This window comes from Harmonia axyridis, chromosome 3 (genome assembly GCF_914767665.1).
Source record: "Harmonia axyridis chromosome 3, icHarAxyr1.1, whole genome shotgun sequence".
Taxonomy (NCBI): Eukaryota; Metazoa; Arthropoda; class Insecta; order Coleoptera; family Coccinellidae; genus Harmonia; species Harmonia axyridis.
This window is the reverse complement of record NC_059503.1, coordinates 39922904-39939720: the sequence shown is the minus strand read 5'-3', so window position 1 is coordinate 39939720 and position 16817 is coordinate 39922904. Positions and strand designations below refer to the sequence as shown.

The 16817-nt window shown below is 33.4% G+C and overlaps 2 protein-coding genes across 4 annotated transcripts; one reads left to right on the top strand and one right to left on the bottom strand.

The window, feature by feature from the left end:
- Positions 1-1926: 1926 nt before the first annotated feature.
- Positions 1927-9268, bottom strand: LOC123675035 (facilitated trehalose transporter Tret1-like). Of its 2 annotated transcripts, XM_045610266.1 has the most exons (3): positions 9128-9268; positions 7387-7512; positions 1927-3565 (listed from the first exon to the last, which is right to left on the bottom strand). In XM_045610266.1, exons 1-3 carry the CDS (start codon positions 9192-9194, stop codon positions 2403-2405), a joined length of 1356 nt encoding a protein of 451 aa, XP_045466222.1. In that variant the 5' UTR covers positions 9195-9268; the 3' UTR covers positions 1927-2402. The 2 variants fall into 2 exon arrangements, with proteins under 2 accessions (XP_045466222.1, XP_045466221.1); XM_045610265.1 differs by lacking the exon at positions 1927-3565 and having other exon boundaries at positions 5748-7512.
- Positions 9269-10239: 971 nt separating this feature from the next.
- LOC123675040 lies at positions 10240-16817 on the top strand. 2 transcript variants are annotated; one of them, XR_006746745.1, is made up of 3 exons: positions 10240-12072; positions 14193-14306; positions 16412-16817. XR_006746745.1 is itself a non-coding variant. In XM_045610274.1 (3 exons), exons 1-3 carry the CDS (start codon positions 14107-14109, stop codon positions 16684-16686), a joined length of 423 nt encoding a protein of 140 aa, XP_045466230.1. In that variant the 5' UTR covers positions 12487-14106; the 3' UTR covers positions 16687-16817. The 2 variants fall into 2 exon arrangements, 1 of the variants encoding a protein (XP_045466230.1); XM_045610274.1 differs by lacking the exon at positions 10240-12072 and adding an exon at positions 12487-14140.

The window sequence follows — 16817 nt, the reverse complement described above, 5'->3', positions numbered from 1 at the left end:
TGCTCATGCATTCGAAAACTCGCTCTATCGTCGCTGTATTGCGAATTTTGCATTCTGCAACTGGTTTTAGAATATACCATTAAGTGGTCTGCAAGTCCTGTCGTTTTATCCTTGGCGTTCTCTATATCTATTCATTTTACTAAGCAGCAAAGTAGGAGATCGACTGTCGCGGCTGATAGATAAGGCAATAATTCTACTTTGCTGCCAAGTTGAACATATAACTTTTTCTCCTATTGTTTATTATGATTTATCTAGGAGATTGTATTTGCAAATTAATACAATTTCCACAATATTTTCATTTTTCCTGTAATGATATATTAAAACAAAATTTGATAGAAATCGAAAATGCTATGGAAATGTATGGAAATGTTCCTTAATATTAATAGTTTGACCACTTATGAAATTTTTGACAGTGTTATTTATTCCCATTGAGAATAATCATTTTGCTGTCTAGACAGGAAAGTCCTCACTTCGTGCCTAGGCAGGGCAAAGTAATACTTTTCTAATTGGTATATGTCTCCAAAATTGAAATTTGCTGTCAAAGGAAGGAGGAAAAAAATTTTTCTCTTTCGAGTTTTAATGGAATTCGGTATCTGGGATGGCCTAAAGAAGGTTGTATCTTCACTCTTGTAAGTTCCTCGTTCAAAGAAATCTGCAGTCACGTTCCTTCTCCTTACCCACAAAATCTACATTCGTCAGTTTTTGATATACCGATCATTCTCTCATCAAGTGTTTCCTTTTTTTATTTAAGCAACTGACTTTTAACTACCTTTCTTCCGTTATATAAAGTTTCAATTGGTCGTTTTTCGTTCAGCTCATAGCCAGATATTTTTCGCAAACACTTCCATAGAGTTTTTCATATCAATTCCAATTTTTGCCACGTTACCGATTCTGTTATAATTTTGGGAAAGCTTTTATTTTCTAACACAGTCCAATTTATAAAAATGAAGAATAGACCTAATGATGATGAAGTTTTTCCTCAACACCTAGTTGAGATGAGAAAGCCGGAGTTCAGCAATGGACTAGTTTTCATTTTTTTGTTAAGGATTAATTATAAAAATTTAAGTAAAATGAAACAAAAATGTGGAAAAATCATTTAAATATCTCTAGCAATGAAAAAGTTATGGGACTTTGAAGTTGCGCTTGGAAGAATAATTTCATAGTACGTGTAAGTGTCGTGACGTCACACACTAGACGACTGGTATTCGCAGAGTGCTTACGAATTCATTGGTGTACAATCAATGCCGTTCGTGTCGTGTTTTGTTCGTTACACGATGGCTGAAATAACTTACTATATACATACATATAAATTACTTTTTTCTCTTTTTACTTTTTACTCCTCACATAAATATGTTTTGCCATTGATAGACTTCAACAACCAGTACTCAACTACAAACTGTTTATGGAACGTTTTTTAAATAAATCATCGTTATAAGTTGAACCATGATGAAGCCAACTCAAAAGTAGATACTTACTTGAAAAGTTCAACTCCTTTTATTTCTGCACTGACATAAGATGGATTTGAAGAAAAAATGCATCACTGCAAATATATCTATTTTAGGCAAATTGTCACTTTGTCCTTTCACGAAGCCTTCTTCCATTATGGTGACATAAAAACAAAACTTGAGTTAAAACTACACTGTACAACTACAAACGGCGCGAGAGCCTTGGCGCGGCTAAGTATTTAAACGTAATTTATGGTGTAGCGATCACAGGCAAGAGCCGTGACGTCACAGACCAAAGACGTTCCGCGCTAAAATACATAAATTTAAATAATCTATTTCTCAGTCATTTATTGATGGATTTTCGAAATTTTTTCACTGATTTATCAGTTTTGCTCTATATTTTAATTCTATCTTGTCAAATATAGTATTATCAACATCACTAAACTAGTCCATTGTGTGCAACTTAATGGAAACTTGAGAATGATTATAAAGGATGTTCTGTTTTTATTTCTGTAGAAAAATTACACTCAACCATAATTATTTACTATGATTTACACAAGTTATTCGTCTCAAATTATTGTTATACTTTCATACGGGTATCGTATCAGCTTACTTCTACTCGAAATATATTTTAAATCAAAACAGAACTATCATTTGAAGTACGATCATATTATGCATTTCATTATTGTGACATTTATGATTATCATGTAACATGTTTCTATTCTATTCAATTATGAAGGATGAAAATGTCATCTAGGAATATAGGTAAAAAATCATATATTCTAAATGAAAATGAAGAATATTTTCGTGAATAGGTTAGGATGTTCGTAGATAATATCAATAATAACGAAAAAATATTTCTCAAACCCAAACATCACAAATAATATGGTACAACTAATAACATTCAAAAAATTTCTCATTTACTTGTAAGATTGAATGTTCACTGAACAGTTAATATTATTTCTCCAATTCCATTTGAATTTCTCTCAAAGTCTTGTCTTTGGTTTCAGTTAAAAATATTTTAACATAGAAAACTCCTAAGAAACAGCTCACTGAATAAGCAAGAAATAAAAAATAGACATCAAATTTAGTGAATGCAAACGTTGAAATAGAAAATAATATCCAATTAATAATAACTACGGCAGAAGTTCCAACAGATTTCAAATGAGAAGGAAATACCTCCCCTAAAAATATCCAAGGGATAGGATCCAATCCTGAGTTATAAAAAATTACAAATAATACCAAAGCAACTAGTGGTATCCAGTTAAAACCAATTAAACTTTTCGCAAAGAAAAAGTATAGGCCGAGGATCAAATCAAAAAAACCTGATCCCAACAATGACACTATCAATAAAGATTTTCTTGGAAATTTTTTTGATGTGATAGTTGAAGTGGTAGCCGACAAAAGTTGAATGATTCCCACCAGTATCGAACACTGTTCCGAGGGCAATATTTCGCTACTACTCATGAAAATCTGTTGACTGTAAGCCATCAAAATACCTATACCTGAAAATTGCTGCAAACCTTGTAACAAAGTCGCCATGACGAAGGGTTTCATGTTCTCTTTTGATTTGAACACGGCAAAAATCGAAGTTTGTGTCTCTTTAAGCAAATCCTCTTCGATTTGCATAAGTTCCTTTTCCACATCTTTTGCATCCAATTGCTTCAATATATTCAATGAGGCTTTCTTGTCCTTGGATTTCAACACAAAATATGGGCTCTCGGGGCATCCATAAGTAATCAAAATAACAGTTAAGAAGGTTAAAAAGAATATGACTGCGTTAAATATAGCGATAGGGACATACGGACCAATAATATAAGCGAACAGTATACCTGCCTGTATGGCTGGTGAGTTTATTGCAAGATATGGTCCTCTTTTTTTCACTGAAAAAATAATTTCCGATAGATAGGATTGTACTAATCCATAGACAGGTCCAATAGTTAAACCGTTCAATATCCTGGCTAAATAATACAGCTCCACTCTTCTGGCGAACACTAGAATCCCATTACCCAATAGAGATGGAAGGAGGCATAAAACTATTGTCTGTTTTCTTCCTAAGATTTCGGAGCTTCTCATAAACAGAAGGGGTGCAGCTGCTGCAGAGAAAAATAGAAGAGATCCTATGAGATCACTCTGTTGTGCAGCCATTTGAAAAACCGCTTAAAATTTCGAATTTTAATTTGATCCTTTAATTTATTCCCTTAGTGTAGAAAGTAGTTCGAGCATGCACGCTTTCTTTCTATAAGAACAAACAAAAGAGTGCCAGTCAGTAGGATGTATAATCTGAATTTTTCATCGAATTTCGCCAATATTTCACAAAACTCGACTGAAATAGAGAAAATATCGTCCAATACTCGTTGCACAAGGCAATTCCAATGCTCATGCATTCGAAAACTCGCTCTATCGTCGCTGTATTGCGAATTTTGCATTCTGCAACTGGTTTTAGAATATACCATTAAGTGGTCTGCAAGTCCTGTCGTTTTATCCTTGGCGTTCTCTATATCTATTCATTTTACTAAGCAGCAAAGTAGGAGATCGACTGTCGCGGCTGATAGATAAGGCAATAATTCTACTTTGCTGCCAAGTTGAACATATAACTTTTTCTCCTATTGTTTATTATGATTTATCTAGGAGATTGTATTTGCAAATTAATACAATTTCCACAATATTTTCATTTTTCCTGTAATGATATATTAAAACAAAATTTGATAGAAATCGAAAATGCTATGGAAATGTATGGAAATGTTCCTTAATATTAATAGTTTGACCACTTATGAAATTTTTGACAGTGTTATTTATTCCCATTGAGAATAATCATTTTGCTGTCTAGACAGGAAAGTCCTCACTTCGTGCCTAGGCAGGGCAAAGTAATACTTTTCTAATTGGTATATGTCTCCAAAATTGAAATTTGCTGTCAAAGGAAGGAGGAAAAAAATTTTTCTCTTTCGAGTTTTAATGGAATTCGGTATCTGGGATGGCCTAAAGAAGGTTGTATCTTCACTCTTGTAAGTTCCTCGTTCAAAGAAATCTGCAGTCACGTTCCTTCTCCTTACCCACAAAATCTACATTCGTCAGTTTTTGATATACCGATCATTCTCTCATCAAGTGTTTCCTTTTTTTATTTAAGCAACTGACTTTTAACTACCTTTCTTCCGTTATATAAAGTTTCAATTGGTCGTTTTTCGTTCAGCTCATAGCCAGATATTTTTCGCAAACACTTCCATAGAGTTTTTCATATCAATTCCAATTTTTGCCACGTTACCGATTCTGTTATAATTTTGGGAAAGCTTTTATTTTCTAACACAGTCCAATTTATAAAAATGAAGAATAGACCTAATGATGATGAAGTTTTTCCTCAACACCTAGTTGAGATGAGAAAGCCGGAGTTCAGCAATGGACTAGTTTTCATTTTTTTGTTAAGGATTAATTATAAAAATTTAAGTAAAATGAAACAAAAATGTGGAAAAATCATTTAAATATCTCTAGCAATGAAAAAGTTATGGGACTTTGAAGTTGCGCTTGGAAGAATAATTTCATAGTACGTGTAAGTGTCGTGACGTCACACACTAGACGACTGGTATTCGCAGAGTGCTTACGAATTCATTGGTGTACAATCAATGCCGTTCGTGTCGTGTTTTGTTCGTTACACGATGGCTGAAATAACTTACTATATACATACATATAAATTACTTTTTTCTCTTTTTACTTTTTACTCCTCACATAAATATGTTTTGCCATTGATAGACTTCAACAACCAGTACTCAACTACAAACTGTTTATGGAACGTTTTTTAAATAAATCATCGTTATAAGTTGAACCATGATGAAGCCAACTCAAAAGTAGATACTTACTTGAAAAGTTCAACTCCTTTTATTTCTGCACTGACATAAGATGGATTTGAAGAAAAAATGCATCACTGCAAATATATCTATTTTAGGCAAATTGTCACTTTGTCCTTTCACGAAGCCTTCTTCCATTATGGTGACATAAAAACAAAACTTGAGTTAAAACTACACTGTACAACTACAAACGGCGCGAGAGCCTTGGCGCGGCTAAGTATTTAAACGTAATTTATGGTGTAGCGATCACAGGCAAGAGCCGTGACGTCACAGACCAAAGACGTTCCGCGCTAAAATACATAAATTTAAATAATCTATTTCTCAGTCATTTATTGATGGATTTTCGAAATTTTTTCACTGATTTATCAGTTTTGCTCTATATTTTAATTCTATCTTGTCAAATATAGTATTATCAACATCACTAAACTAGTCCATTGTGTGCAACTTAATGGAAACTTGAGAATGATTATAAAGGATGTTCTGTTTTTATTTCTGTAGAAAAATTACACTCAACCATAATTATTTACTATGATTTACACAAGTTATTCGTCTCAAATTATTGTTATACTTTCATACGGGTATCGTATCAGCTTACTTCTACTCGAAATATATTTTAAATCAAAACAGAACTATCATTTGAAGTACGATCATATTATGCATTTCATTATTGTGACATTTATGATTATCATGTAACATGTTTCTATTCTATTCAATTATGAAGGATGAAAATGTCATCTAGGAATATAGGTAAAAAATCATATATTCTAAATGAAAATGAAGAATATTTTCGTGAATAGGTTAGGATGTTCGTAGATAATATCAATAATAACGAAAAAATATTTCTCAAACCCAAACATCACAAATAATATGGTACAACTAATAACATTCAAAAAATTTCTCATTTACTTGTAAGATTGAATGTTCACTGAACAGTTAATATTATTTCTCCAATTCCATTTGAATTTCTCTCAAAGTCTTGTCTTTGGTTTCAGTTAAAAATATTTTAACATAGAAAACTCCTAAGAAACAGCTCACTGAATAAGCAAGAAATAAAAAATAGACATCAAATTTAGTGAATGCAAACGTTGAAATAGAAAATAATATCCAATTAATAATAACTACGGCAGAAGTTCCAACAGATTTCAAATGAGAAGGAAATACCTCCCCTAAAAATATCCAAGGGATAGGATCCAATCCTGAGTTATAAAAAATTACAAATAATACCAAAGCAACTAGTGGTATCCAGTTAAAACCAATTAAACTTTTCGCAAAGAAAAAGTATAGGCCGAGGATCAAATCAAAAAAACCTGATCCCAACAATGACACTATCAATAAAGATTTTCTTGGAAATTTTTTTGATGTGATAGTTGAAGTGGTAGCCGACAAAAGTTGAATGATTCCCACCAGTATCGAACACTGTTCCGAGGGCAATATTTCGCTACTACTCATGAAAATCTGTTGACTGTAAGCCATCAAAATACCTATACCTGAAAATTGCTGCAAACCTTGTAACAAAGTCGCCATGACGAAGGGTTTCATGTTCTCTTTTGATTTGAACACGGCAAAAATCGAAGTTTGTGTCTCTTTAAGCAAATCCTCTTCGATTTGCATAAGTTCCTTTTCCACATCTTTTGCATCCAATTGCTTCAATATATTCAATGAGGCTTTCTTGTCCTTGGATTTCAACACAAAATATGGGCTCTCGGGGCATCCATAAGTAATCAAAATAACAGTTAAGAAGGTTAAAAAGAATATGACTGCGTTAAATATAGCGATAGGGACATACGGACCAATAATATAAGCGAACAGTATACCTGCCTGTATGGCTGGTGAGTTTATTGCAAGATATGGTCCTCTTTTTTTCACTGAAAAAATAATTTCCGATAGATAGGATTGTACTAATCCATAGACAGGTCCAATAGTTAAACCGTTCAATATCCTGGCTAAATAATACAGCTCCACTCTTCTGGCGAACACTAGAATCCCATTACCCAATAGAGATGGAAGGAGGCATAAAACTATTGTCTGTTTTCTTCCTAAGATTTCGGAGCTTCTCATAAACAGAAGGGGTGCAGCTGCTGCAGAGAAAAATAGAAGAGATCCTATGAGATCACTCTGTTGTGAAGTTATTGGTTTTCCTAGAGGATTATCATCTTTCATGCTGAGTTTCACTAAAACAGGTGAGGACCATGCCATTGTCATTCCATTAACAAATATCGATAGGTTTGCTGCAAAACAAATATAATGTATGCTCAGTAGATAAACTCCAGAAACCACAAAATAATTAGTATGAACTCTTTCTACCAGGCTGTACGGCTTATCAGTTCAAGTTCCAGTTCACATTATATTGGAATAGTGATATTCAAATAACTCCTTAATCATTAAGAGAAGGACTTGGTAAAAATATTTCGTTTTGAGATAGAGTTTTTTTTTTAATGAGTAGAACAATTTCTACAGACATGAAGTAGGTACATGTAGGAAAAGGTGCCCAAGATGATCCTCTCAAGCAAGAATTGAATTGATTCTTTAGCATGATTATGTAATTGATAGGACGTTACTCATCAAGCAGGATTTACTACCAATTATTGGTAGTAATGATAAAAACTTGTTTTAATCATGATCAACTACCAAATAGTAACGGCTGAAACAGTTCAAAATAAGAAAAACCATTATGGCATCCATAAGAAAAAAAAATTACTATCGTGTCTCTGAAACAATGGAAAACAGAAAAAATCTGACGATACCATTAGAATCTCTATATATTGGATAATGACTACAATCCGAATTTCGTGAAGTTATCTCCAGAAACAAATGAGTTATACAGAAAAAAAATCTCGCTTTTTAGTCCTTTCGAGATATCTAGGGAACCATTGCAGATATTTTGGATCTGTTCACACCAACGCACTAATCCCTAAATAAGGCAACTTTTTTGTAATTTAAGCCACCCTGTATCTCTAACGGTTTTCGATATCCCTGTAGTGTCCCTCTAAATAGTTCTAACCCTGTATATTATTCTATTATATTAGTGTATGTGTCACACCTTTACAGAGTGAGTTTTAAGAATGAAACGCCTCGGTAGCGAATAGCACGATTTTATAGATGTATTGTGCAAGAACCTTGTGATACTGTTATTTACATTATTGTCAGATCTTTTTTTGCCGGAAGAATAATGAAATTTGTTATTTCGAATGGTAATCCTATATATATTTTTGCCTTTTGAAATCCATAGGATCCCTAAATGCCATAATTCCGGAGTTATAGCTACATTTACATTATCTTCGACAAAGTTAAAATAATACATTTAGATGGCTTTAGTTTACATTATACATATAAAATTCCTAATTTTTCTACTACTCAAATATGAACAAATCTTTCACATGAAACAGACATTTGATGATTATTCAAACTGAACGAGTGTATTGAACCATAGTCATATATATTTTTTATTTAAACTTCGGTGAAGATATGTAAATGTAGCTATTACTTGACGAAGTTATGGCATTTGGGGGAAGGGAACATTACATGAAAAACATTCGGAGTTGTCCATTCGAAATAACAAAGTTAATTATTTTTCCGGTAAGAGAAAAGATGTGACAAAAATGTAAATACCAAATACCACATTAATATCAGTCTTATCAAAGGATACTAGCATACCAATTTATTTTCCGAGATGAATGAGATGTTCTATACTTAAAACTCACTTTGTATATATCTGTCGGATTTTCATATCACTACCACTAATAAAACTAATACCTAGAATATGATATTTAATCATTGCCTTATTTTTTGCTAAAGTTGCATATTCAAATAGAGTAACTTCCTATGGTTATTCCTTATACTCACATGTCAAAACAATGAAAAGTGTATAGTGTGAACCAAAAAACCGTGCAAAAACATTTTGTAATGGCATTATCAACTGCGCAAATTAAAATATAGAAATTGACAAGAGGATTTCCACAGTATAAGTGAAGATATGAATAGCATTCAAATTATTAAATTATTTGTAAAAAAATAAATATTTGATGATGATTTGGGATTTCGTAGATAACTTTTTATCCACATTTAGCGTAAGCTTTCGTTCATACTCATAAAAGTGCTCGTAAAAGTGTTATAAATAATTAGTTTGGATTAGTCAAGTATAGTGACATTACAATTATTATCTTACTATTGAAAAAGATCGAGTCTCAATTAGTGTTGTTTTAATGGTTTCAAACAAAAATAGACTTCAGGATGATTTTTGTGCGACAAACCGAAAAACCAAACTCAGATGTTCAAGGAAGAGTCTAACTCCACGGTTTGGCGACTCGAAGTGAATGATAATTTTATTGATTATAATTTAAGCTTATATATATATATACTGATTTGACTGATGACAATATTGGTCACTCGATTTATGTTATCTGCAATACCTGCTCTAGTTTCGACGGAATTTCCTTCAGTTTTCAGTTGGTCGTCCTATAGAATTGGCTTCTAATTTGAACGAAATTAATGATAGTGCCTAATTTTTCATTGTGTATTGAATAATTTCGATTGGAAATGATGTTCGAATTTCGTACAATTAATGAAATATTTTCAGTAGTTTCAGTCAGGAAAACGCCCTGAAAATATCCAGGAATAGTAATTCATGTAACAAGTCCGGAAAATAGGGTTTTTTTGGACGAATAGACAAAATTCCAGGACGAGCGTAAGCGAGTCCTGAAAGTCTGTGAGCCAAAAAAAAACCATTTTCGGGCGTGTTGCTTACAATATTTTTTCGGCAACCATGTAAAAAAACACTATCGCTGCTGCTTTCCATATTTTATTGCGATTGCGATCAAAAAACATGCAAATTTTTGACAACTAATTTCATATGAACTGTCAGCCGTTATCTCGGTTGCTATGGATTCTATGATTCTTTTCCGGCCTAGTCCGGGAAGTACGTACTTTCGGGACTAGGCCGGGAAATGCTACTTTCTCAAAGAAACAGCGTCCGGGAAGTGAGCACTTCCCGGACGGTTGCCGAAAAAATATATACTTGAAAATTTTAAAAAGTAAACATTTCGGGAACACCCCGATCGACTTGCTTCGACATCACAGAATACAGGACCGTTAGCTTTTGTTTGATGTATGTCGAATGTTCACCCCAATTTAAGCATCTGTCCAAAGTGACACCTAGGTACTTAGTACTGGTCTTAATTGGTACTGCGTGGCCCAGCAGTAGCAATGAAGCTGGATCATTGCCGGTTTTTTAGAAGCAGAAAAATCATGCAATCAGTTTTTTATTTGACACCAGTTGGAAACGGCGGTTATTGCTGATTGTGCTGATGATATTGCAGAATTTATATTTTCTTCTCGAAGTTATTATGTCCGTATCATCGGCGTACATGATAACTAATTCAATATCTTGGAAAACATAAGGAAGATCATTTAGGGGAAATGCGAACAAAATGACATACTGTTTTGTTTTTCAATAATATATTTTTAGTTTTTGTAAAAATACTCCCATTTTTGTGTTAAATACTGCAAAGTTCAAAAATATGAAGGTTTTGGTTCTCAAGGCAGTAGAATACGATGTATAAGCCCAGTGAAAACACCGCATGCACCATACCAACTCCTCACCAGGTATATGAAACGAAAAAAAACGTCATTGCAATAAATGCAGGGGCAGTCATCGACATCTTCATTGTAATTTTCAATTTGAAACGGTTCAGTGTCGAATTCTTCATCTTCAACGACTTTTTATTTCTCAACGGCCTTGTTTTTTTTTTACCACATGGTTTTTTCATCATTGAATACTGTTTCAGTAATTTCTTGTTTCTTCTTCTTGCAATTGCATTTGCGAGCTTTTGGCTTTCTTATTATGCCTTGTCCCTGAGGAAGTGGTGAAAACTGAAAATAACAATCCTCACTCTTGTTTTTATACATTAAGGATGTTACTGAACATCCTGGTACAAATGAAAATGACATCGCGTATTCTAAGATTTTATCACATATTCAATTTCTTTTCCGTCCACTTCAAACATATAAAAAGACTTGGTAGGTATTTTCTGCGATATTTGAAGAAGTTTGGCCAGCTGTAGACATATTTTGTCTACAATAAGCTACATTTGCAAAATGCGTATTGAAGGAATTTGCACGCATTTGTGGATCAACATTAATTCCTAATTTGGATTTAAGTCACCTCTACCCGTTAAACGATTAACAAATTGCTAGACCGTTCTGGATTCATTGACCGAATCAATAATCATGTTACGGATATGTTTTTGTTTAATTTTTTTAAGATTTTCCTCGTAACGTAGCTTTTCTTTTTTATGGTCTTCGAAATAATCAGCTCCACATCTAGAAACAGTGGAAAGTATATCCAGTCTTTTTTCGCGATTTGTATCTGTGGATACTTCTTATAAATATTTGAACATTTTATTCATTCATCATTCTTATTACAAACGGAAAATTCTGATCGAAATACACTTATATCGCCCGAAGAATTCCTTCCAACAGAGTTTCAGAATCACCCGCATCAAAACTCAAAATATCCTGCCATTTCTGCCAGTTTTCCTTTATTCAAAAACATGGATCGATTATCGTGCAAACCTGCATCTTATTTTGGAATTAATTTTTTCCAAAGGAAAGGAAAATTTCTGCGACATATGATTAGATAATTGCGAGGCAATAACACTTGTCGTCTTGTTCTAAGTTCGTCATTCTAATTATTGTCATTGCAAGTAGCTGAATTCGTAGTGATACGTGCGTGTTCGCGAATCAACAATATTAATGCAATACCTGTTTCCTTGTTGAGAAACTTTGTCAATGTAACTAGTTTGTCGTTAAATATGGTTTTTAATCTTACATATTTTCCTGTTAAAATTATAAATGAGGTAACACTAGCTCTTCTATAATCCATAACCGAGAATTAAGAAGCAGAAACAGTTTGCAGCTCTTTTACAATGCATGAAAAAAAATGCATAAACCAAACTATGTTTTTTGACTTTCCAACATGGGTTATCAACGTATCATCATAATAGTAACCACAACGGGCAAAAAGAGTTGGCAGACGAAAAATACTTGCTTTCAATAATAGTCGATTTTTCAGTCGGAAATTAAGACGTAAAATGTCACTTTTCTTAAAGATCAACGAAAAAATTGTTATGTATGGTACCATTTTTTAATCCATCAATTAGGTAAGATTAGGTCAATGATTGCCATTAAATAATTAAGATATGTTAGAAATCATGAAACAATGAAATCGTAAAAATTCCTTTCTAAACAAAGTTATACCTTATCGATTCTATTTATGTTATTCATTATTGACACTAGGACTAATTCTCGCCTTTTGTTTCAATGATTAATGCAATAAATGTTATTATTATTCAACTTTGAATTTAATATTTCCATAAACTCCATATTTCAACCCAGGCCCGGCGTTAGGGGTGAAACAGTGAAGCGACTGTTTATTGATTCTTTTGCGCCGAAAAATTATTTGCTTCAGGCGCCAAAATTGCTCGCGCCAGCCCTGTTTCAACCAGTCGAACAATTCATTTTATTTCTCGAATTGAAAAATATTGTATACCAGAGACGTAGTTAGATAGTCAAAGGGCATAGTGCTAAAAAAGTGGGGGCTACTTAATAAATTGTTGAATTTTTCGAGTCAAAAAAATAAATATTTCGAAGATGCTGCTTCATCATAATTATTTGCCTTGTACCGCAGGCAGTAGCCAGTCTACTTACTGAGCTGTGTGAAGCTGGCACCCCAAATGTAAATTTTGGGGTCAAAATTTCAGGATCGTTTGTTCATCGTAGGTCCACATTTGTCCACCCTTTTTTTTCATTTGTTCAGGCACCGTTCAAGAGATATAAGAAAATACATCCTTTCCGTTTATTTTCTGAGCAGCACCTCCAAATTACAAAAAAGGGTTTAAAATGCCAAAGATCGTTTGTCCACTTTTGTTCACCCAATAATTTCATTTGTCCAACCACAGAAACCAAAATATCGATCATTCGAGAAATTTCGGAAAATGTGAAGTTGGCATCCACAAATGTAAATTTCAAGCTCAAAATTTCAGGATCTGTTGTCCATAGTAGGTCCACGTTTGTCCACCCAATAATTTCATTTGTCCACCCTCAGAAACCAAAAAAATTGACCTTTCGAAATTACGCGAAGTGTGAAGTTGGCACTCATTCTGGCCCTATTGTCATGGAAATGTCATGTATCGCGTCTTTTATGTTTAACTTGAATTTTCAATGGTTTTGATTAAAATTTTGCATTATTATTTGTATCAACACCGACAACCGACAATCCATCGGTTTTGTGGTTACCGAAATATTTGGGCGGATTGGTTGAGACCTTACCGTTTGAGATCATTTCCTGCTCAAAATTCGAAAAAAATACATTGAAACGAAATGAAAGAGCGATCAGTTCGGTGAACAGATTTATCATTTGTTACCTACCATAAATATTTATTTTCCTAAATTTGCTGTGTAAATCATGTAACCGATGCCAAGATTATTCATTCACAGCTAAAAAAAAGTTAATGATTATTTTTCCTATGATATTTTCATTTTGCGATGACAAAGTTTTCAACTAGGAATACCGAACATAATTCATACCAGATAACAACCCTACCAAGTATTATAGCATTCACCTCGATAACGGACTAATGTTCGCATAATTCTGAAGAAACTCCCCCATTTTGAATGATAGAGATAAAGAGTGTAAAATCAAATTACCATGATTAGATTATTGAGCGAGAAAATTATTAAAATCATATGTATTAAGGTTGAAATATATCGACGTAAATAAAACTTCCGAATCATTTCAGTTCAAAAGCTCGCGTAGTCAAATAACAATGCACTTTAAAAGTTTACTCGTGGTGTATGGACGTCAGTATTTCTTCCTATTTTTTTCAATGCATTGATTTTTTTTTAATTTCAGTTTTATTGAATGTTCTGTCCAAGCCAACGAATGATACTGATGAACTGAAAAAATTGATTACCGATGACATCAAGACCCAGATGGAACCAGAATCGAAAATTTTTTATTCAGACAGTATGTATCAACATCATTTTCTCCCAATATTTCTGAAACTAGTTTCATTGTATAAAAAATAGGTATTCTTTATATGGCATTGCTATTTGTTCGGTGGGGAACAGATATTAGCTATAGCTAGGTAACCCTTGGTTCTCGGTGCAAGAAACAAATTTTTTTTTAAATGATTGATCAAACAGTTTGATCAATCATTTTAAAATTGCTCGGCAATCTGATGAATTTTGTATCTTCAAATATACAAGAAACTTTTGAATCGTTTTTGAAATAGTAGGGAGCCAATTTTTTGAGATATCCTAGTAATTTATAAAATTTTTAATTTTTCATCAGTGTTGAAATTATTAAAACGTTGTTCGTGATAATATAACTGCAGGGCTGTATATGGGGCGGGCAAAGGTGGAACTTGCCACGGGCGCAAGGTCTGCAGGGGCGCCCAAAAATATCAAAGGAAAAAATATTGTAAAAACAGGCGAAATAATTCGAAAGATCACAACTCGGTTTTCATGTATACACTGTGTCCGTAAAGTATGGAACAAATTCATTTTCAGCTAAACAGACCATTTTAAGAAATAATCCTGAAACACGTCGATTTTTGATTTTGATTTACCGTATTTTGAAATAATAATCTAATATACTAAATTACTTTCGAGTAATGACGTCACCGTTTTTTTTTTTAATGGAACACCCCCATTTTGTCTCAATTTTCCGATTACTCAAGCTGAGCTGATTCCAAAAATCACATGTTGATTCCAATTGGTACAGGGTGGACAAAAATACAATAGTTGCTGATAATGTAACGCGTAACATTCTTTATTAGTTAAATTAACAATATTATCAAAAATACTTATTGTCTAGCGGCAATTGGTTTGAATGTAACACCCTGTAGTTTTCTTTCACTACCAATTAGGTAGTCGTACAGTGCTTGAACACGCCCTACAAAAATACTTCCTCTAGAGCCAACGAATTTGCCGATGGTTGCTGGGATTTCTCGATCATAAAAAATATGAAATTATACTCGAAAAAAGTTCCAAAGCAATAGAAACATCTGGTTTCAAAATTTCCAAATGAGTTAAAGATTTCTTAAACATGAATCTGTGTTATCATCATTCCCGATTCAAAACTTGCAACTAGTGCAATATCGGTACTTTCTAAAAATGAGATGCAGTTATTTCCTATTTTCTATACACTTTTTTTAAGGTTTTGAAAAAATAGTCGAGTCTCTAGGGGCAGGGGGTGCAGTGGCACCCCCCTGTCCCCTTCTGGCGACGACCATGCGCATGGCAGAAAAAAAATTTTAGGTATTCAATGGATGCGGTCCTTACTTGATGGAACTTCATTACAGGTAAATAAAAGTAACGAAGATTAATAATTTGGACGAATCAGATCTTGCGAGTTAGGTATCAGAGAGTATTAAATACATATTGTTACAGATTGCTGTGAATGAATAGGTACTAAAGGGGATCGGATCTTCTCGACAGTTTCCGTCCTCAACTAGTTTCGCCAATACGCTCTATTAGTGTGACGTCACACACCGCCATTTTTGGTTCTCCTGTCAGTGTTCGGCATCCAAACAAATAAATTGTCATTCAAATTAGTACGGTGTCGGTGTTGAATGACAATTTGTTTGTTTGGATTCCGAACACTGACAGGAGAACTAAAATGGCGGTGTGTGACGTCATCACTTATAGAGCGTATATACGGCTAATAATTTTGGCTTCAAAACTTTCAACTACGTTGTGTTCCTAGTAGAATAGATTTATGTAGTGGTAGATGTTTTTGTAGTCTAGTAGAGTCTAGAAAAAGGTATTGACCCTCCATTTATTGTTATACGAAAAATGGATAAAAAGCTTTTTCGCGTATCGATAAAACACTGTTTTTTGATGAGAAAAATACAACGGTTATGAAACGATATGCCGAGGTTGAAGTCTATTTCGAAAATAGCGAAAAATCTTTCTACAGAAGAGGTTTTCAAAAGTTAGAGGAGAGTTGGACTATATGTATTATTCTTAATTGATGTGGACTATTTTCACTTACAAAGTGGAATTTTTGAGAAAACATGTGGTTACGTTATTGAGTGGAGTGTTAACTAAAAAAATATTATTTTTCAGGTAGTAAAGCTAGTAGAACTCAGTCCTCTACAAACAACCCTCTGTCAGTATGGCAAAATTTAATTGGAAGTCCTATTAGCAACAGTCAATCTTTAAATGCGGTTGAAGGTATGCATCCAGTCATGGTGTTGGGAATGCATCAAGCGATAGTGATACCTTTAAATGCTCTGCCAAGTATATTCCAGAACATGATGACAGGCCTATTCAATACTGAAAATTCAAATCAACAACAAAGTGGTAATTTGACACCAGGTCTACCGAATATCATGGGATGAATATCTTTTTCATCAATGAAAATTTGATTGATTTAATGAATAAATAAATATTAAAATAATTTCAACCGAATCACTCAAATAATATATGCAATACGATTTCATTTGAATCTTGAATAATTTCCCATTATATT